Source organism: Aythya marila (genome assembly GCF_965140915.1).
Source record: "Aythya marila genome assembly, chromosome: 5".
NCBI classification, from domain to species: Eukaryota; Metazoa; Chordata; class Aves; order Anseriformes; family Anatidae; genus Aythya; species Aythya marila.
In genome coordinates this window covers 32023305-32044567 of record NC_139046.1, presented here as the reverse complement: position 1 = coordinate 32044567, position 21263 = coordinate 32023305, and the positions used below count along the sequence as shown (strand labels likewise).

General features: G+C 54.8%; 1 protein-coding gene across 2 annotated transcripts in view; it reads left to right on the top strand.

The window, feature by feature from the left end:
• Positions 1-3023: 3023 nt before the first annotated feature.
• The window catches only part of CREB3L1 (cAMP responsive element binding protein 3 like 1), a 43188-nt gene continuing 24948 nt past the window's right edge, over positions 3024-21263 (top strand). For both annotated transcript variants that reach the window (XM_082762261.1, XM_082762260.1), the window contains exon 1: positions 3024-3365. In XM_082762261.1, the coding sequence (XP_082618387.1) occupies positions 3258-3365 (108 nt within the window). In that variant the 5' untranslated portion in view covers positions 3024-3257. The remainder of the gene's footprint in view (positions 3366-21263) is intronic.

Genomic DNA, 21263 nt, shown 5'->3' with positions numbered 1-21263 from the left:
CGAGGGGGGAAAGCAAGCACGAGCTGTGCTGTACGTTCCCTTCACACACACGCACACATGCGTGTGTTTGCGCCTCGCTCGAGTGCTCCGGCACGTCTTGCACCTAGCTGGGCTCAGCAGCTCCCCATGAAATGTGTCTGCTCGCAGGCAGAGCTTCTCTTTGGTGCAGCTGCACGCAAGGCGAGGCGAGCAACGCGACCTGCTCCCTCTCGGCACGGCGGCAGCAGGTTCACAATTTCACGGGTCTCCCCCCCCCAGGGTGGAAAATAGCGGAGCGAGGTGTGATTTCCTCCCTGCTGGCAGCAGGAGCAGGTGCTCCGGTACCTGCCTGGGAGGCAGGGAATAGGGAGCAGCTGGAGGGAAAAGTGTCTAAACACGCCGCTGGAAGGAAATCAAAACGGAGCCGGATTTCCCGGATGAGGCGGGGCTGTTGAACACAGGGCAGAGAGCGACTCTGGCATCTGCAAGTCCTTCCTCGAAAGTTGCCTCTTGCTGGAAGATGATTTTTCTAGACTCCTCACCCCCTGCCATCGCTTTTTCACAGGTTTTGAGTGGTTCCCACAAAAACTACATGAAATCACAGCCTGAGGGCTGGGTCTGCAACTGCTCGTGTCCTCACACACCGTCCCAAGGGACCACCTGGGGACTGCCGTGCCTCTTCCATGGATGAGGCCAGGTCCCATTTCCATCCTCACCATGTTCCCCACAAGCACCCCGGCCAGAGGATTCCTCCTGTAGCACAGCGGTGTGCAAGCAGCAAACCAAAAACCACTGACGTATGCAGTTCGCCCCACATTCCTCAAGAAACACTCATCTACGAGTTTGTGAAACCTCCTGGCTCGCTCCGGGGGAAACAAAAGCTCCAGCTTTGCAGGCTGCACGGTGCCCTGGATTGCTGCACACATGTCCCAGCCCAGAGCCCGGTCCCCTTGCCTCGTGCAACAAGGGACTTGCACTTCCCACTCTCACCCCACAGCCGTGAAGGTGTCAGAGACAGCAAGACAGGGCAGAGCAGAGTATGAGAGAGCTGGGTGCTTTTGTTATGAGAACGGGGCTGATTATTCCCTTATCAGCAACGATAAAATGATCTTGGGCATCCATGTGCATCCGCAGCTTCAAAGGCTGCAAGGCCAGGAAGGCTTATCTGCTGTCGGTTTGAGACTTGATCAGTCTAAGCACACGCAGCCGCTGTTTCAGTCCCCTGCTGCAATCAGATTGCAAATAAATCTAAATATAAGATCAGAGACAATAGAGCTGAAAAGGAATTTGAGCCAGCACGTGGTGCCGCCCCTACCTGAAGGCTGGCTCCAGATCAGCCCTATATGCGTCCCAAGAGAAGTCTGCAGGACTTGCTCATGAAGTTGCTCCAGTGAAGGACGCATTGCCACTTCCCAGGCACCTCCTAGTACTTTTGTGTCAGTTTTTCTGTGACCTGATCTAAAGATTTCTTACTATGGGGCAAGTCTGTTACTGCTCAGCCCCCCAGCATGGTGAAGGAGTAAGTTGTTGGTCCTCCTGCCTCCCGCAGCTGTCCGAATGCCTGCAGACTGCAGGCACGGGACCTTCTCCCTATGCCAAGGCAGCCCAGTTCCCTCCGTCCCTTTTTAGAGCCCCTTTTTCTCCACCCCTTTCATTCTCTCTGCCCTCCTCTGGCCTCTGCCCTGCTATCCCCATCTTGCTCCAGGTGTGGCATGGCATTTTGGCTACTCTGCATCAGTCCCCGGCAGAGCAGAAAGGAAACTCTACACGTGTTAAAGGTTTTGCAGGAGGATTCCTACATTTATACCCCAGCGTGCCCCGTATCTTTTTCACAGCCATGCTTTTGGCTCCCGAGGAACAGCTGCAACACTCAGAGAGGTGACGTTTGCACTGCCCAATTTCGGTGTTTCGGGATCTTTTAGTCTTCAGAACGGACCTTACAATTCCTGTCTGAATGTGCCAAAGCGTTTTCCCCTTTGGGTGCTGACAAACGAGCGAGGTTTTCTTCGCTTGACCTTTGGGCCGCCCGTGCTGCGCATGCAGCAGCCACAGCTCGCAGCATCTCAACCCACGGCCTCACGCCGAGGGCAAACACAGCGCGTGGCCCGAGAGGAGGCTGCTTTGTGCTCGTGTGGGCAAGGCGTGGAACCAAACATCCGTGTTTGGCCATGGACTTTACTGTCCCTTTGCTGTTAAGGAGCCAGCACGGCCCTCGTCTCCATGCGGAGGGAGTGTGCACCCGTGTGGGGTTCACCCCGCGGGGACAGGGCGGCCAGGAGAGGTGTTTGTACTCGGTGGGAGAGCTTTGAGGTGGTCCTGTGTGACAGCCCGTGGTTTATTCCCAATGCTTTACCACCACCATGAGATCTGAGTGCTGCTCTGTGGGGATGGCGAGCACCTCACCTGCATGGAGGATGGTTTCCAAATGCTGTTCCTGCCTTGTAGAAGTAAGAAATTAAAAGACTTTGCGGGAACAGTGGCGTGACTCCATCTTGGCTGAATTTATGCCTTTGACCCTTTCACCCCAAGGCTCTTTACACTTGACTGAAACATGAGGTAAAAGCAAATGTGACTGAAAGAGCCCATTGTGTGCGCCAGCAGAACGGCTTTTGTGTGCGGGAGGCAGCGTGCGGCCGCTTGTGCGAGGAGCAGCCCGGGAGTGCCGGGCTTGTGCTGTCAGTGCTGGGACAGGGCACGGGGCACGAGCCGGTGGTGGCCGTGCAGAAGGAACCCCAAAACTTGGCCGGGGGATTTCCAAATGCGGGTCTGGCCTTGGGACGCCAGCCTGTTCCCGCAGAGCCATGGAGCAGGGACGCGCTGAGGCAGCGCTGGGGCTTCTTCGGCGGGATCCCCATAAGCGGGAGCAGGGCTCAGAGGGGACGGGGACCCTCAGTCCCATTTCCCTGAGGCCAGCTCGCCTTCCCCAGGCCCTTTGTGGCCACCCAGCCCCCCAACCACCCGCAGAGGGAGCCGCCTGAAGGGGGTGTCGGCGCGCCAGGGCCCGCCCGCCGCTTCCCCAGCACGGGCCGGGGGCGGGCCGGCGCCGGCCCCTGCGCGCAGCGGGGCACTGACAGCTCGCCCCGAGCGGGGGCACCGGCACGGCTCGGCTCGGCTCCGAGCCCCCCTGGGCGGCAGGAGGCTGCCCGGCTGCCCCCGGCCCCGCCGCCCCATGGACCGCCGGCGCCTGGGCGGCGGGAGCGAGGCGGCGCTGTGAGGCCGGCGGGCGGGGAGCGGCGGAGCCCCCGCGCCCAGCGCCGAGCCCCCGGCCCCCGGGCACCATGGACAGTATCCTGGAGCCCTTCCCCGCCGAGCGGCTCTTCCCCGCCGCCGGACCCGGCTTCCTCGACCTCGGAGACTTCAGCGAGGCGGATTTCCTCAGCAATGTGGTAAGGGGAGAGCCCCCGGAGGGTGGGTGTGGGGGTGCCGCAGCCCCTCGCTGCCTGCCCGACACCGCTGCTTTGCCTTCGCTTCTTCTTTTTATTTATTTTTTGCTATAGGAGCGCAGGGCGGTGGGAGCGGGACCCCAGGGATTTGGGGCTCCCCCCCACTATCTGTCTGCCCCTAACCCCTGGGCAGGGTGGTGGCCAGGCACGGAGCATCCTCCCCGCACCCCCCTCGGAGCGGTGTGACCCGGGAGGGAAGGGTGCTGCCAGCCCCAAGAAACCAAAGGGGCATTGTTCACCCCCGAGGAAACCGCCTGGCTTCTCCCAGGAGCCAGCCGAGTCCCGAGGCTGGCAGCTCGCTCTGTGTGCACGGGCTCCTGCCCTGCCCCAGCACCACGAGTTGGGCTCTCAGGGAGCCCTGGTGCTGCACACCCCGCTGCCCCTCTGCCCTGGTGCAGGAGGGCCCCACCTCAGGGCTGGCATGGCCAAAGGTGGGCGAGCATCCCTGCCGTGCCCCCGTCCCACCCCAGCACCTCCCGTGCTCCCGGCGGGGCAATGCGGGCAGCTCCGAGCACCGTCCTGGTGGCAGGGGCAGGGGTGATGCCAGCAGCACAGCACCAGAGCAGGAGACAGGGAGAGGAGGGCTGTGGCTGTTAAGTGCCTGGTAAATCCACTTCTGCACATGAGATACCCAGAGGTACCCAGGATACTGTTTTGCACTGCCTCCGGCGCGGAGGAGAAAGCAGAGGTGCACAATTTGCACTAGGCTAGGTGCACCGCGCTTGGTGTCTGGAGGCACAGCAGCTCTGGGAAAGAGATTATTCGGGCGGTCCCATGCCTCAGACAGCTCACCAGCTCCTGCTCCCCGGGATACTGACGTGCCTCAGGGACCAGCCACGGCCGGACACTGCAGGAGGAGCAGAGCCCGGCTGTGTGCTTGCAGCTCCCGCTGGCGACTGCAGGGCTTCAGCTGCTCCAGGACCCATCACTGGGAGCCTTGCATTTCCCCTCCTTCCCTATATACCCTGCACGGATGCAGCTGTGCTGGTATGGGAGTGCTGCATGCCAGGACCATTTATTCTCCTACCTGTGTGGAAATACTATGTCTCGGCATCACCACTTTGACCTGAGTTGCCACAGGGGCTGCAGTCAGAACTCGGGAAACCCCTTGCCCATATAGCTGGTACCTCCTTATAGTTTAAATACAACTTCTGGCTGCAAGCAGAGCATGAGAAAAAGAAGCTTTTGTGTAAGAGTGCCATCTGGTGCCACCTGCCAGGACAGTGTGTTCGCAGTGTGCGGTGACCAGGGGCAGGCTGCCGCCAGGTTGGGGTGACTCTGGCACCACTGTCCTCCGCTTCCAATTAGGAAACGAAGTGCCGTGCGGATTTTCCCCTAGCTGCCCACACCACAAACTTCTGCGGGAGTGTGCGAGTCAAGCTGGTGCTTTCTCTTCCCAGATATGATAAGCAGAGCAGATTCTGTAGCTGCTTCCCACCTCCCAAATCTGTTGAAAATACATGCCCCAGGGCATAATACATCAGCCTCTTTTTTCTTTTGCTGCATGACAACATGGGGGGAAGGAATATACTTACATTTTCCTACTAAATCCAGCAAACCTCATGGGGTCTGGAGATGTGCTGAGAAGTTCTTTTTGCATAGTACTGTGCAAAGCATCACCGTGCACAATAGATTGCAAAGTTGCCAGTGCCTTTGCTTCAAAGATGGGCAAACTTTTCCAGATATTGTTCAGCAAGTATTTTTCTTAGAATAGGCCAGGAATTTTGGCCATAAAATGCCAGTATGAAACTTTTTTTTTTTTTCTTTTTTCTGAGGACGATTTCTTCTGTTCAGAACAGAAGCGGAGAGAAAGCATGGGTGAACCTTACTGCAGAGGCTGTGCTCCTCTGGGGCAAGAATTACGTGGCTCTGAACTGCTCGCCTTTCCTGAACCGTCACTCCTCATTAGTCATCTTGTTCTTTTAAAAATGGCCCTGTAGATGTGTCCTCAAGGAAGTCTGTGTGCTTGAAACAGAAAAAAATATTAATTGGGGGGGGGGCTGCCATTCCGAGGAGCCGAGGCAAGTTGTAGGAATGGCTCGACACGAGCCTCAAGAGATGCAGCGAGGGCAAAAAGCAATTCATTGACCCTTCCTGGGGCTGGCTGAGAGGAGTGCTGCAAAGGTCTTAGGGGTCCTGGGTGGCAGCAGCTGGGTGCGAGCCAGGGGTGTGCAAAGGAGGCTTGGAGCTGCCAACAGAAGCGTGGCTGTAAGGGAGGGGGAATCGATCGCCCCTTTTCCATCTGAAATGTGGTGTCTGGTTTTGTCCATGGGATAATTCGGACACTGATAAATGTGCAGCCCCCCTGCACCCGTGAGGAGCTTGCTGTGAAGAGGGAGGCAGGCTCTGTACATCGGCACACGGCAGGAGGATGAGAGACGGTGCTCATAAATCGGAATGGGGAAGGCAGAGACTGGGTGTGAGGAGAGGATTTCTCACTGTGAGGACACTGAGGAGTAGGAAGAGGCTGCCCTGAGATGCTGTGGAAGCTCCAGCCTCGGAGGTTCCCAAGACCAGTCTGGATAAAGCCCTGAGCAATGTGGTCTGCATTTAGTGTTGGCCCTGCTCTGAGCGGGGGCTTGGAGATCTCCTGAGCTCCTTCCCACCCTGCACGGGTCTGCGGTTATAGGATTTCTGTTTGATATTTTGTGTGTGTGGGTGGGTGGGTGGTTTTTTTTTTTTTTTTTTTTTTTTTTTTAAATCTTAAGGAGAGTGGTGTCTACTTCATACTTGGAGGGGAAATCTCTGGAGGATACAAATTGTTTCTTTTACTTCACTTAGCCTCTGCTAACCCAGCTTGCATACGATGGCTTCTAAAAACACCACCAGCTCCTCTTGCTCAGGAGGCTGCCTACTGCTTTTAAACGGAGACAACTTTGTTCATCTTTTCCTACCAGAAGGGACCCACTGCAAATGAGACTAATCCGTCATGCGGTGATTGCTTATCGATCCCACCTGTTCGTCCCCCGTCCAGCCCAGCACTTCTGGTTGCTGCTGCTAGGACCCATCTATTCGCTCACCATCTATTACGGCTGCACTCACAGGGCTCTTACTCTCTCCGCTCTTATCGGCGTTGTGAAACTCTTCAAAGGGCTTATCTTCTGAGTCAGATCCACCACTGTGCTTCACTGGGTCTGTGACACTGATGTCAGAACGAAGCCGGAATAAACCAGCCAAACAGGAGGCATGTGTTTCTTTTTAACCTAGTACCCCAGTGGGTTTGTTTCTTCCTCGTGTTTCTGTATTTCATGGTGTGAAAAATACCTTCAAAGATGACTCTGGGGGTTGGATGTTCGGGTAAACACGGCTCCATTTTGACTCTGTGCTTTTCAAAGCGTATTCTGAGTCTCCTTCTGAAAGGGAGACATCAAGGCAAAAAAAAACAAAACAAAAAAAAACAACCTACAAGTTAGTTGAGGTCTGCGCTGTTAGAAGCTTGTTAGAAGCAAAATGGCAATTCAGACTTGTCTCTGTTGTGTTCAGCCAGCTGCTTTGGAGGCTGCACAGTAGCGTGCTCTGTCATTGTGTGATCTGATGATGTTCCTGGGCTAGGTGACAAGTGGTACCTGCTGGAGCCCGCTGCGATGCCACAGAATGGGAGAGGAACCACTTGTCTCTGCAGGCTGCTCCTTGAGTGCGAACTTGGTTTTGTGCCTCCCGTTTGCTCTTTTCTTTAGCGTTGTCACAGCCTGCAGAAAGGAGGAAAGTGGCAGGACTGTCGGTAGTGAGCATGCCGAGGGCAGTGCTGGTACAACTCAAAGGGGAGCTTCCTCTGAAGATAAACACAGGCTCTTCACCAGGGATGACCGTCACTCCCACGAGGAGCCTGTACACATTTCTGTTCCTCCTATGCTTGCGAGAGGGACAGAAATAGCACTTAAGTGTTGCTTAGGTCCTGGGCTGATCTTTGGTCTGGGTGAGTTTCATGCTGTGTAAGCTCCCTCCCACCACCTCAGCACGCAGCGAGGATGACGAGCTTTGGCCATCCATTGTCCTGTGGGTAGCAAAGGGAGCTCCACTGTGCCAGGAGGCTGGGTCTGACACTGCTGGTAGTCCTGCACGGGGACACATTCACAAAGCATTTTGACCCTCTTGTCCCTGTGCGTGGTAAAATTTGGTCAGTGACACATCCCTGATTGCACAAGACAGGAGTTTTTTCTTTAAATTTTGCTTGGAACTTGCTGGGAAGAGATTCCCCTGGGGTCTGGGGCACAGATACAGAGAGACCAGATGGGGCTATCAGACCTGTTCTAATGGAAATAAATCTCAAAATAGCAGTTCCCAGATCTTCCTTATCTCATTAGTCTCTTTGGATCCATCTCATGGTTCCTCCACTTTGTGCCCGTGCTGCTCCTCGTTGTCTCACAGCAGGACTTACACCTGCAGAAGTGCTAGCCGCAGGGTGAACACAACAGCTCATGGGCATCATCACTGCAGAGTCATCACCAGGAGACATATTTCCATTTTGGTAACGAAGAGGGGGAGAGATGTGAGCTCCCTTTGGAAGACTAGGAGAGCAATTCCGCCGCAGAGACTTGGGGATAACCTGTGCATCCTTCCATGCCAGAAAGAAACTGAGAGACATCTGAGATCCTCTTCCAAAATAAAAAATGTTCATCTGTAGGACAGCTGGCAGCACATGCTGGGGATCCACTGGCCAAAATGAAAATCTCTGCCAAAATGGGAGAACCCTTTAGCCACACAGGTGGGTCAGGGGTAGGGGAGAGGCTATAACTCAGAGCAGGAGTGCAGGAAGGCACCTGTCCCAAACAGGGTTAAACAGTAGAGACAGAGGCACTGTCTTGGTGGGGAGAAGCAGGAAGGACGTCAGTGAAGTGCTTGCAGAGCAAACAAAGGGCGTGTTGGCAGGGGCTGGAAGCACATCTGTGCCTCCTGCGTGCTCCCACTGAGGGAGGGCGTCAGCAGCACGGGCTGGGAGGTGCCGGAGCCACACACAGCTCTGCCAGGTGATCCCCGTCCCCTCTGGCATTAGGCAGTCATTCGATGCTGCCATCACTTCCAGAGATGCAGAAAACCAGGGGTCACACCTGTATGGACCAGACTGTGGACAGCCTGAGGTGGTCTGTGCCCCATTGCAACTCCTGGTCCCAGTACGAGTCCCGAGGCATGGCCTGGTTTGACTGGGACCACTGGAGAACATCTCTCAGCATTTCCTGCCCCCTCCCGTAGCCCAGAAGCAAGGTTGTCCTCCATGCCCAATGCAGGAGGCACAGCACTCCGGGAAATATCTTGGTGTCTAGTGGCTTCTTCATCCTGCGACAAGCACTGGCTTCCTCAGAGTGCAGTGCCTCCTGCTGCCCAGGGTGGCCCCATCCAGCGCTGCCCTTGTCTCCTCCGGCACCGTGCTGGCCCCATCCAGCACCGTGCTGGCTCGCTGAAGCTCGCGACGGAGCTGTCTCTGGTAGGGAGGGGAATTTCCTTGTGCTCGCGTATGAGGAAAGAAAACCTCGTTTGGAAGCAGTGCCTTAAAGGGAAGTATTAGGAAGAGTGACTTCGCAGCTGTAGTCCTGCTATTCAAAACAGGGCCGTGCTGACACCTCTGCAATGTGCTGCCGTGTTTCCTCTGAGAAAGGTCTAGTCCTGGGCTCACTCTTGTTTTTTCTCAGCACTTTCCTGTAAGGTTTAAGACTGTAGTATTTAGTTAACATATAGTATATTACTTAACAAATTCTCAGTGGTAGAGGAAGGGAATGAACACACTGCACTCTCTGAAGGTGTCTCTGTGATGGCCACATGGCAGGTTCTCTTCTCATAGCCACACGTTGCTTGCTATGAAGATTTGATTCCCAAGACTGAGTTGTATCAGCACATTTTAGGGAAGGGATGAGTTCCCAGTTTGTCCTTTGTCCTGTTGTGGACACAAAACCCAGTCAGTGTCCTTGCTGCAGTTGCAGGGGAGCAGGTAGGGCCTAGGGGAGAAGCGGACCATTACAGCTCCACTAAGGAATGCCCAGGAGCTGCCTCTTGGCCTGATTTGACCAGGAGACTTCCCAGGGAAGTGCCAGGTCAGTGCTGCAAGGTGAGGTGCAGTCACCAATGCCTGTACTTCTCCTCCTTTGCTCACCTGAGCCTCTGGGAGTTTGTATCTCCACAGGGGAGATGAGAAGTGAGAGTGGAACCGAAGCCGTGTGTCATGGGACAGGATGGCTGCCTGCACGGAGCTCCTCTCTCTTTCCTGCCTTTGGAGCATGATGTTGTGAGCTGTGAGCTGTTTCCTTGGGCTGTGTCTGCACGTTCTGCATCACCCCTCTGAGCAGAAACAGCTGAAGGGGTGTGAGGAGCTGAGGGCAAGGCCAGAGCAGCAGGGTGCTGCAGGTAATGTGCTGAAAGGCAGGCTGTGCCTTTCAACCCCGGTGCTCCCCTCACATGCCGTGCAGTGTTTACATCTAACTTACTCCCAGCTGCTTGAGAAAACAAATGTTTGCTTCTGCTTTCCTGTAGGGTCACATCGTTTTAAGGAAGGTTTTCCTTTTCTGCAGTCACCCGAGCCTAACTGAACACCCCAGCCCTTCCCCTGTCACCCATCCCTTTCTGACTAACTTATCCACCTTTTCTTCTATTTCTCCGCATCTCTCCTTTAATTCCTTTTTTCCTAAATCTTTCCAAGTCTGCCTCCAAGTCATTTGGAGGTGCTCTGTTCAGTGTCCAAGTGAGAGGTGCTTGACACCGATCTCGACACGCTGTTCAGCCAGAAGAAGGTCCCGTGAAGGCTGTGACTGCACCACCCCACAGACCCTTCCACTCCTTCCTTCCTCCTGCATGTAGAGGCGCATCCTATCTCATCTTCTCACTCTCTGGGATGGCAGAAATTCTTTGTACGGGGTGGAAGCAATGTGCATGGCTGTTCTCACTGAAACTAGCAGGTAATTGAAAGCAGTGCTGGGTTGGATGGGGCTAATCAGTACCATCTTTAGGGATCTAAGGTGATGCTTTATATGGGGTCATTCATTATGATCACTGTCCAGCCTGTTTCGGAGGAAACTCACCCTTGACTACCTCTGCAAAGTTGCTTTTGGCTTCCTCACACTGTGGCTTTGTCTTGATCAGGAAAAGCGTTTGTTTAGGTTGGTCTGGCTGACCCGAGTCAGCAAAGCCTGCCCAAAACTCAGCTATCAGTGTTCCTAGAATAGATGCAGAGTAACGCGTGGCTCAGCGAGCTGTGTCAGGAGTTCCCATGCAATAGGAATATCAGGTCTCCCCTGGGAGGAATCTGGCAGCCGGAGCTGGAGGAGGAATACAGTTTGGGCCAGCTACCAAGCTTGTTACACAGGAGGGAGCTGGATACAACATCCACTTCGGGCACCGGGAGTTGGATTGTCAGCATCCCCCCTGCGGGTGAGCTTCCTTAGGCCAAGTGCCCAGAGAAATCTCCTCGTGCCGAGCTTCCCCACCCCACTGTTGGCTGCTGGCTTCTCCTCGGGGTGCCACGGAGAGTCCTGGTGGGAGCACTGTGCTCAGGAACATCTCTGCTGGACGAGGGGCAGGGGCTCACCTCGCAGACGTGCTCCTCGCCCTGCCGTGCTTGTGCTGATCCCACCCGGAGCGGTGGCTGAGGCACAGGGAGAGCAGGATGGAGAAGAGCAGCCAGGTCCAGAGCGGTGGTGGTTAATTGCTGCGTGTCAGGACAGCTCAGTGCTGTTGCCATAAATTCAGGACAGCTGAAGGAAGGTGCTGGGCAGGTGCTTTTGGCTGAGCTCGCTGCCGCCCCGGGGGAGGGACTGCAAGCCAGGCAGCTGAGGGAGGAGGAAGTGATTGCTGAAATTTGTGAAGGCTGCTGATGGAAGGTTTCTTTCAAAGCCTTTTCAGTCTCTCGATCTGAGAGCTCTTTGCCTAGGGAGTGCTGGAAATCTGGCTCTTCTTTCCGAGGAAATGTGCAGACTGTGAGAGTTGATGAGGTGCCGTTGAGCCACAAATACTGAATTGCCAATCGAATGATGCTGAGTTTGTTCTTGTTGTTTTTTTTTTTTTTCCTTATGGGCAGTGATGCAGCGACTGGGCATGAGGTTGTCAGGAATGGGAGAATGCTAGTCCCAGCTCTGTCTGTCGCCCAGCATGCGATCTTCTGGGTGTCTCTTGGTGCAGCACAGCTTCTGCTGTCTGAAAATGAATGCACAGCCTTATTCTCACTTGCACGGTGCAATGCCATCAGTGGGCGAAGCAGACCCGTGACAAGTTAGGCTGGGGTGGGGATTGCTTGCAGGTACCTGCCAGGAATGGTCTGTAGGAGCTATTTCTTTGTTTCCCCGGTTAGTCTCTTTGAATTGTGTTGCAGCTGTAGATGATATGTGCCACATTTTCAGTTTGGCAGCTCCATCCTCCACTCATGTCCCAGCTATCCATTGCCCTTCTCCCGTTTGTGCCACCTATGGACTGTGCGTGGCTGATTTTGACCTCAGATACTTCAGGTTAATCCAGAGCAATCTTTCAGTGTCAGTCTGGATGACTAAGTTTGTCAGCGTCGGGATTTAAACTGAAGTACTTGGCCCATACTGTTGCTGGCCCGGCTTCCTTGGGCCATACTGAAAACCAAACAATTTGTGCTTTATAAATCCAGTGAAAGGGCTGTACTCATACCTCATCCTCCACTGAACAACCAGATCCTGGCCGAGCTGTAAAACCTAGCTTCCCCCTGGGTTTGGGCAGCTTGCTGAGAGCACCCCGTTACACTTCTGCCTGAAATTGCTGCTTGGTTAGGGCTGTGCCGAGCTCCCAGGCTCCCAAATTATGTGTGGGCTGCTTGGTGTCTAAGGAGGTCACGAGCTGAGAGTATCAGAGTGCCGTGGCTTCGTCAGCCTGCTAGCAGGGCATTAAAGACCCGTGGTCCCTCTTGGTCACTCCTGCTGCTCATGGCAGGGTTTTTGCTTTCCCTTTCTCCTCCGAGGTGCCCTTTCCCTGCAGAAAGTCTGCCTGAGCTGCTTAAAGTTAGGGTTGAGCACTGGGAAGAGCAGTGCTAAGGTTGTTTTCCCGATCTCTGCTGCCTCTCCCGCTCTTCAGGATGTGTCAAAGATAATTGGCAGCAGTCCGACAGCTGGATTAGCATTAAATAACAAGCAAACGGCCTGCAGCCCTTTTTCGGGCCCGGCAGAGCGCACACCTTTAATTCCTTCCCTACATGTCTCCCAGCCCTGTTTTTATCCCACCGGGAGACAGCCGAGGAGCAGCGCTGGCCTGGTCAGCTCTGGGCACAGAACACAGGGTGCTGCGCTCGTTTCCCTGTCACTAATTACTGCCCGGGTGGCAGCTAGCAGCTGCGAACTCTGACAGCAAAACTGCTTTCTCCCTGCCCCTGGTGCTGCCGTCACGGCGAGCAGCCCGTGGCAGCTGTGAGCAGCTGGGGTACGCGGCAGCAATGCTCATTTCTCCGTGCTCCTCGTGCTCCAGGGGAGCTGCCCTGGCGGCATCCTCCCTTACAGCCAGGGGCTGAAGACCCCGGTGAGATGAAGGCTCACATCACCGCGGTGCAGTCGCCCAGCAGCACGGGCATCTACGGGCAGGAGCCAGAGACCCGTGCCCTGCGCAGTGCCCATGCAGTGCTCTCAGTTGCCTTGCTGATATTTGATGAAATTGGGCTCTGTAGAGTTGCCAGAGGTTTTATTTATTTATTCTGGGAAAGGGAAGAGGGAAAGAGGCCAGGAGGGATGGGGAATAGGGAAAGAAAGAGGGAAGAAAAAGCAAAGACGAGAGAGGTAGCTATGCAGTTAGCATTCCTGAGCCATCTGGACCTGTTGGCATGGCCCCAGCTGGACGGGCTCGCAGGTTTATCCACAGCATGATGTAATCTCCATCGTCCAGCATTTGATTTTTCTCCTTGCTCTGGATGGCCTCGTATCGGGTGCATGTCTGGAGCGGGCATTTTGATTTCCTGTTGCTATTTGTGGACTTTTCCTGGCCGATCCTCAAGAGCAGCTCAGGCGGTTTGCATTCCTCAAGCCGAAGGAGCGATGCCACCCGGCCCAGGCCAGCAGCAGCCAGCCCCTCATTTGGGGAGGGGTCCGGCTGTGGTTCGCACCCTGCCGCAGCTGCAGAGAGGACGACACCTCTGCCTGGTGCTCAGGCAGCTGCTGCTGAGCCCAGGACTCATCTCGGCCTTCAACAGCGGCACGGAGAGGGCTGTGGGGAGAGGCTGGCAGGCCACCCCTTCCCAACCGCTCATGGGCTTCCCTGGGATGGGAGGAAGGAGAGTTTTATTTGGCCCACGACCTATTCCTCCTCACTTTGGTTGGTGTGAGCAAAAAGCAACAGATGATCTCAGTCCTTCTCCTCTGCTGAAGGCAGCACCGGGGCTGTCGGCGGCTCTGTGGAGCAGGTGGGCTGCCCTTCCCCGCAGGATCCCCTCACCTCCAGCACTCGGTGCCACCGCCAGGGCACGGCTGTGGTCCTGGAGGCAGGGCAGTGTAACGGGACAGATTCAGACTGTGTTCCCCCCATGCTCTGCAGGAGATGGCCGTGCCTCGCTGGGGCAGGCCGTTTCTTTCTTCCCAAATCCTTCCCGGCACACAAGACGGAGAGGGTGTGCACTTCAGCCTCCATAAAAAGCATGCTGCTCAAACACCTCTGGTGGGATTTCTCTAGGTGGGATTTCCCTACGTACAGCTTACCCCTGCTGCAAGCAAACTTCACACCCAGCCATACAAGAGGCCTGCTTCAGTGTGTAGCAGGGTAGCTGTGTGACGGGCCATTAGGCAATAGCTCGACAGTCGCAGACAGTGTTCCCTCCCTCGCGATGCCTCGTCCTGCCCACATGCCTTGCCCAGCTTTGTTTCCTCCAGGGCCCAGGGGACGGGGAAGGGGAGAGCAGTGACCCCCTGGGACCAAGGCACTGTTCAGAGGAGGATCCCAGTGCCTGGCTCAGAGGTTGCCCTGGTTGCACCCGGAGGGAGCAGGGCTCTGCTTTCAGTAACACCCCGGGGACGGCCAGTCCACAAGGGCTGGGATGGCCTCACTGGAACCGCAGCACCGAGCTTTTCCACCCGACTCAGCTCTGCTGAGCGAGAGAGTCGCTGAGGAAAACGATGGCCTCTTTATAAAGCAACTGGCAAAACTCTTGCATCTCTCCTGGGAGCAGGCCAGGGATTCTGAGTCACTGCTTAAGCTGGTTGCAGCCAAGGTAGTCTTACCCAAGACATTAAGCGAGAGAGGAGAGATCCACCCAGGAGTGCCAGCAGAAAGAGAAACAGTCCTAACTGTAATTAATAATAATATAATGATGAAAAGATGCAGAAATGCACTGCCCGCTCCAAAAATAAAGTCTGAGGACAATTCAAATGCTGTAAAGAAAAGAAGGAGAGGAAAGAGTCGAGAAAGACCGCCAAAGCCTGCATGTCAGCTGCAATGCAAGGAGCCCCGTCCAGCTGGCCTGGGTTCAAAGAGCTCCTATTGTCCAACAGCATTTCCAAGACACCATTCAAAACTTTCAGAAAATGAACCCAAGATGCAGGGTGAGATTTATCGCACAATAAAGGCAACCCAGATGTGTGCACCCTTTCAGAGGGAGGAGATGGGAGGAAGGCGACAGAGGAGCGTGAGGGAAGAGGGTTGCATGAGGTCTGGGGCTGGGGGCACCCAGGCAGGGATAGGGCTGGGTGCGTCTGTGCTGGGACACGCAGTGGGCACCTGTGGAGGATTTCGTGTATATGGAGAGCTCCGTGCTTAGGGAAAGTCACTGGGCATCAGGATTAAGGTACAGAGGGGTAAGATTTCACTGATTTCACTTCTTCTCTTTTGTTGCACATAAAACCAAGGTGGATACTAAGAGCCTGCTGTTGCTTCTGGTCCTGGATCCTACACATGCAGAATAAGGTTGTACCTGAAAGGATGCCTGGAAGCCAAACCACTGCAGATTCCATCTTGGTTTTCTCACAGCCTTTGTTGTTGCCTTGCAGTACAAAGCCACTGTGGCAGGGCTGTAACTTCTGCCACAGGAACCACTCGCTTCCACCTGTGCTTTGATTATGTTAAAACCTAGTAATTAATTATACACAAGGCAGTTTAATCTTTGAATCTGCTGCTAACATGGACTTACATGACTGCAGCCTGCCGTCATTAATTAAGCATCCGAATTCTCCCTGCCTGCAGTGAGACCCGTGGCGTTTCTGCTGCCCGCAGAACAACCTGGCAGAGTGGCTGTGCCATGCCACGCTACACAGATTAAAAAGAGACTTGGTTTTGTTTTCAGAAGGATCTCTGGTAGTAAAGGTTTGTTCATCTAACAGCAAAAAAACAGAGAAAATGCCTTGTCTGGAGATTTAAGCTAGAGTCAGTGTTTGAAATTACTCATTTGTTTGGTGAATGTAGTCAGCTTCCAAAAGTTTTTTTGTTTGTTTTTTGTTAGAAAGAGATGGATTTCTCTGAAGGCTTTTTAACTGAGACTAGATGTTTCTTTCTGTGAAGCTCAGCTACAGATAATGAGTTTGAAGCAGGAGTTATGAATATAGCTCCTCCACTCAGCTAGGTAAGGATCCATATATTTTTACCAGACTGATTCCCCCAGGCCCTAAAACCTGTGAGCACCCATCAGCTCCTTGTGCTGCTCCAGGTGTATCCGGAGAACAGATTCCCAAATCCACAGGTTTCTGCATACACCCCAGCACTGATCCCAGGCATCTTCAGGTTTCCACTTCTTTTCACCAGCTACAGGGAGCTCAGCTGCTGGCCCTTGTCATAGAGAAGTCCTGCTTGGAGAAGGGATGGCTGGAGAGCCAGGTGTTGGGAAAGGCTTGTCAAAGGCTGCTTTTCTCCTTCAGCCTTGATTTTTGTCCCATGGCTGAAGTGGCTGCGTTATCTCTGATCAGTCAGATCTCCATCCCCTTCTTTGGAAATGTGGGGCTTTGACCCCTTGCTCGGTAACACTGCACCTCCCTGCTCCCCGAGGATGGAGTTAATCCAGGCTGCCCCAGCAGTGAGGAGTGGCCTGGGAGGTGTTACTGCCCTGAAGGAAGGATTTCCCCATCCTCCTGAGACTCCTGTTTCTGCAGCTCCACCGCTGAGGCGAAAATGATACCCTCAGCACTGGAGCTGAAGTTTAATTTCCTATCTGTTGCTCAGGGCACAGATTTTCCACTGGGATGTTGGCAGCAGGTCAGAAATCTGCATTCCAAGCTGAACTGCTTTGAAAACAGTCCTGGTGCCCAGAAGCAGGAACGCCTCACACACATGCACAGACAGCAAGAGACAGTGCCCTGTCCCATCCCAGCTCACGCAGGGCTCCTCCAGCACCACGACGCCCGCACGTGTCACATCCACGGAGACTGCAAACGCTGCAGCAGCTTGGGACCCCACTCAGCATGCCGGTCATAAAGCCCATCTCTTGCCCAGCCTTATCACTAAAGAGAGTCCCAGCTCTTGACCTCTCGAGCTTTTGAGTCAAAACCCTTCTCACATCCTTGAGTCATGCATCAGCTGGTCCAGATTTACTTGTAATTGCCCTTTACAAAGGCCCGAGGAATGAAACCCACCAGTAATGTTTGGTATTAGCTGCATGCCTCAGCCTTTGGACTTGAACAGAGTAGTGCTATCGTCCTCTTCCAAGGCTTTTCTTTATGGCTCTCCAGGGGCCTGACAGGGGACAAAATGTGGATTATCTCTGATTTTGTTCTCTGAGTGTTAAAGAGAAACGGTTTCAATGAGACAAATGAAGGTGATTGTAAAGATAATACAGATCTTTCTTCCTGCACTGGTTATCTTACAAAGCAGATTTCCTCTGTCTCCTAGGGCACCTTTCCCATTGCTTCGATTGCCTTTCATGCAAGATACAGAAAGAAGCCCCATAATAACATGGGGGTGAAAAGCCGTTAAGAGCAGAGCTCTGCCGGCTCTGGTGGCTCCAACCCAGTATTGGACAGGGCCAGAAGCTTCCAAGAAAGTTGGAAGAGATGTTGGAGTGGTGTTTATTCTAGTTCATTTCAGTTAGAGAACAAACTCCCCCATCCCCCTTACTAGTGACTGGCTTGAGCGGTTGTACCCTTTCCAATCGATTTTTAATTGCATTGCTCATTCATGCTTTATTTTGTGTCTTTCGGGATGCCGTGACCTCGGCTTCCCTGCAGCACAGCCGTGTAGTTCAGAGTCACTCCGAGTAAAGCAGCACTTTCTATCTCTTGCCCTGCCTGCTGTCTTTCATTGCACCGTGGGTCCCTCTCCACCAGGACCATAGTGAGACACGAACAAGCACTCCCAGGTGACTGCCCTGGACCACAGGTTCCTCCTGGTGTCCCTCAGCAGCTCCAAGCTTTCTGTGCGGACCTCCTGGACCTCTGCTCATCTGAGCCAATGCTCTCTGCACTTCTGTGACCAGGAGGGAACTCAGATGAAGCCTTACCGTAGCGTGGCACAGCCTTACTCGTGGTATTTTTCCTTTTTTTCTCACACATTCTAGCCTTCTGTTTGCTATTTGGACTTTTGCAGTGCATCAAGATTTTTTCCCTAAGCTGTCCAGGCAGACCTGCCACACACAATTAAAATGAGGGGGCTTTCTCGTGGTACATTTGGCTTTAGATTTTCTGGGCTGGGCCTGAGCTGCACCTCTAGGTTGTGCAGCGGTGCTGCATGCCAATGGACATGGCTGCAGAAACCCAAGTGTGTTCTGGCTGCTGTGGCTCTGCGGGGACTGAAAAGGGATCTATATGTGTATGGGCTTTGCATAGGGTAGGTCTGGTTGGAGGTGGATTGGGGTAACGTAGCAGATGGGGCCTTCCCAAAGCTGATGCAGTGCATTTTCACATCTAATGAGAGAAAGTTCACATTGACCCCCTCCCAACCTACAGCAGCTGAAAGACTCGTGGGGCCCCGTCACTGAGTAGTTAGGGTGGGTTTGGAAGCCTGCTGCACACTCAGCAGAGGCTGCCACGTCAACACAAAGAGGTAAAGCACTGATTAAGGCAAGGGGGCAGAGCCCTGGAGGCAGGGACTTCTTTCTCTCGGCACTACCTCAGCGTGAGGAGCAGAGGAAAAGACCCCAAATGGCTTGCCCAGGGGTACCCACATCCCCATGGGGAACAAATACCCCTCATCCACCTCCATTCGAGTGCAGCCCAGCAGCTGCCACGATGGCTCAGAAATGCAGGCTGCTTTTTGTAGCAGGCAGGTACCTTTGGTTCTCAGAGCTCAAAAAAGACCTTGAAAGCCCCAAACTTTTTATTTGCCTTTAACGGACTCCTAGAAATAGCCCCCCGTATTCTGCCAAATGACAGCTAAGAGCAGCTGATCTGAATGTTTCATTCCGAGGGGGTTGCGTCCACTCCTGTACACGGTTTAAATCCTGCTCTAATTATTATTTTTTGTTGTTTTTTACCCGAGTCAAAGTAAGCCAAAGGAAATTTGGGCCTTCGTAGCTAGCGCACAGGCAGCGCGAGCGAGCTGGAAGGCAGAGGCATTCCTCGTGTCCTCCAGGGCGCTGCTGCTGGGAGGAGACGCTCCGGTCTCCACAGGCTCCACGAGCCTCGTGCAGAGCCGGCAAACGGCTGCTCCCAGCCCGCAGCCTGTGCAGAGCCGCCTAGGAGGTGCCTCTACGGGGAAATCAATGGGTAGACCAGGCCGCCCTACAGCCGCCGGGTAGACGAGGCCGCCCTACGTGGCAACACCGGGACAACGAGGGGATGAGGGGACGAGAGGGGGGCTGCGCTGCCCCGTGAGGCTGCCTCAGCGCCCGGCCGAGCCGTGAGGGCGACGGGGCGCCGGCAGCGGGCAGGAGGCGGTGCCGGCGGCGGCCGGGTGCGCCCCGTCGAGGCGCGGCGTGTGGCGGCGGCCCGCGGGCCGCTCCGTCCTAACCCTGCACTCCTCCCGCCCGCCTCGCCGCCGCCGCCGCCCGGCTCCTGGCAGCCGCCTCCCATTGGCCGCCGCTCGGCGGCGCCGGCCAATGGGCTGCGGCCGCTGCCGGCCGTTGGAAGCGCGCGGCGGCGGCCGTTAACCGCCGGCGATGGCGGGGTGCCCCCCCCACACACACACACGCGCACCCCACCACAGCCCCCGCCGTGTCCCCAGCCCCGGGCGGTGCCGCCTCGTGAGGGGGCTGCGGGTCCCTCGCTTCAGGGCCCCAAGGGAGCGCCTCGTGTTGGCGCCGCTCCCGCAATCGCCTTCCCCTGATTGTGTCTTGAGCCTCCCCGTCGTCCCTCCTAGGTCTTGTGGCGCCTAGCGCTGGAAATTGTAAATCCAGGCCCCTTGGCACAGGTGCTGGGTGGAAGGAGGTTTCCACAAGGAGCTCTGCCGGGACTCCGCGAGGCAGCGGGGACATGGCTGGGGCTGCTTCCAAGGAGTTACAGCTCCAAGCACCTTCGCTCTGAGGGGCCGTGTGCCCTGCGAGGGTGGCACAGCTCGGCTGTCCCCTGCCTTGCTTTCAGTGACACTACACCCACCTACCCGTCCCTTTTCCTGTCATTCCGCACTATTCTACAGAAGGCAATAAAATCTTGAGTTTGTTCCAAATAAGGTTGAGCTAAGGTGTCAGGGAGGTGTCTGCTTTATGTGCGATCCGAGGTCACGAAGCCAAAAATCATCTTGGGTTACCTGGGCATTAGTGGCAGTCTCAAAAAGACAGGGCTGCTGCTGTTTGGGATGCTGGAGGGAGGTAGTGTTGGGGTTTGCAGATGGTTCGGGCTGAAGTGCTTCAGCCCTGCCATGCAGAGATGCAATAACAGCAGGGGGCAAACTGCCCAGGCAGAACAGGGGCATAGACTGAGCAGGGAGCTGTGGTACACAAGGGGTGAGAGGAGACACAAAGAGTCACACAAGTCAGGTTACAGGGACAGCAGAGGGGTTTGAGAGAGCCAGGAGGTGGCTGGATGAGCGCTTGTGCCCCATGGGGTGCACATGCACCAACTAGACCGTGAGGAGAAGTGTGCACAGCATCTGTCCATCCTGCGTGGATCCTCTTAATGCTCTCAAGACCTTCACTTTCATAAGCTCTGCAACTCACTGCATTTTAAAGCGAGCAGAAGGACTGTCTGGAGTGTATGGGCTCTTCTTTCCTGGAATGTAAAGGAAACCTCGGCTGTGAAGCTGGAGTGCAGGGGGCTTCATTCCTTAGTGAAAGCAGAGAAGGGAAATGCAGATGTCACAGCTGGGACAGAAGATTTATCTTGGCAAGCAAAGAGGAAAAATACTTTCAAAAATAAAAGAGAAAAGTCAGAAGAATCCCCTCCTCATCTGCACTGCCTGCCAGCACAAGCAGAACCTCCAACCTGCAAAGGCCCTTCGTCTCCTGGGCCTGGGCTGCCGCCCAGCTGGATTAGCCCCTTGCTGCTTTCTCCTTGGAGCGAGACCATCGTAGTGGGAGCATGGAGGCTGTGAGAACTAAACTGATCCTGAAGGGAGATTGTCTCCAAACGGCTCCGCTGGAGGTGGAGAGAGGAAAGGCACCATCAAAGGGTGGATGTGTCAAAGCGAAAGGGAGAGACAGAAGTGACCAACACGCAGAAGCGGATGCAGGGAGAGGAAACAGTCCCCTCCTTCAGCTTCTGTGGGGCCACTGGGCTACCACAGTGGCACCTCAAGGTGTCCCATGCCCAGCTGGGCAGTGGACAAAGCTCAGTGCTTCAGTGTCTGCCTGTGGCCCCCAGAGGTCCAACACCAGCTCTGGGTGGGGGCAAACAGAGAGCTTGCGTTTGGATGTCTGGATGCCTTACATTAGCTCCCAAGATAACTGCTGTACAACAGGAAGGGGTGTTCGAATGAGAAGTGCACGCACGCACACGCAGTTTGCTATTTAGACAACCCTAAGCATGAGGTCAGGGTGAAAACATGTGGTGGAAATATGTTTGGAAGATTCGGTGCCTATGTCGGTCACCAGGAGTGGGAGGGAGCAGGAGCCAGCAGCTGACAGATTCG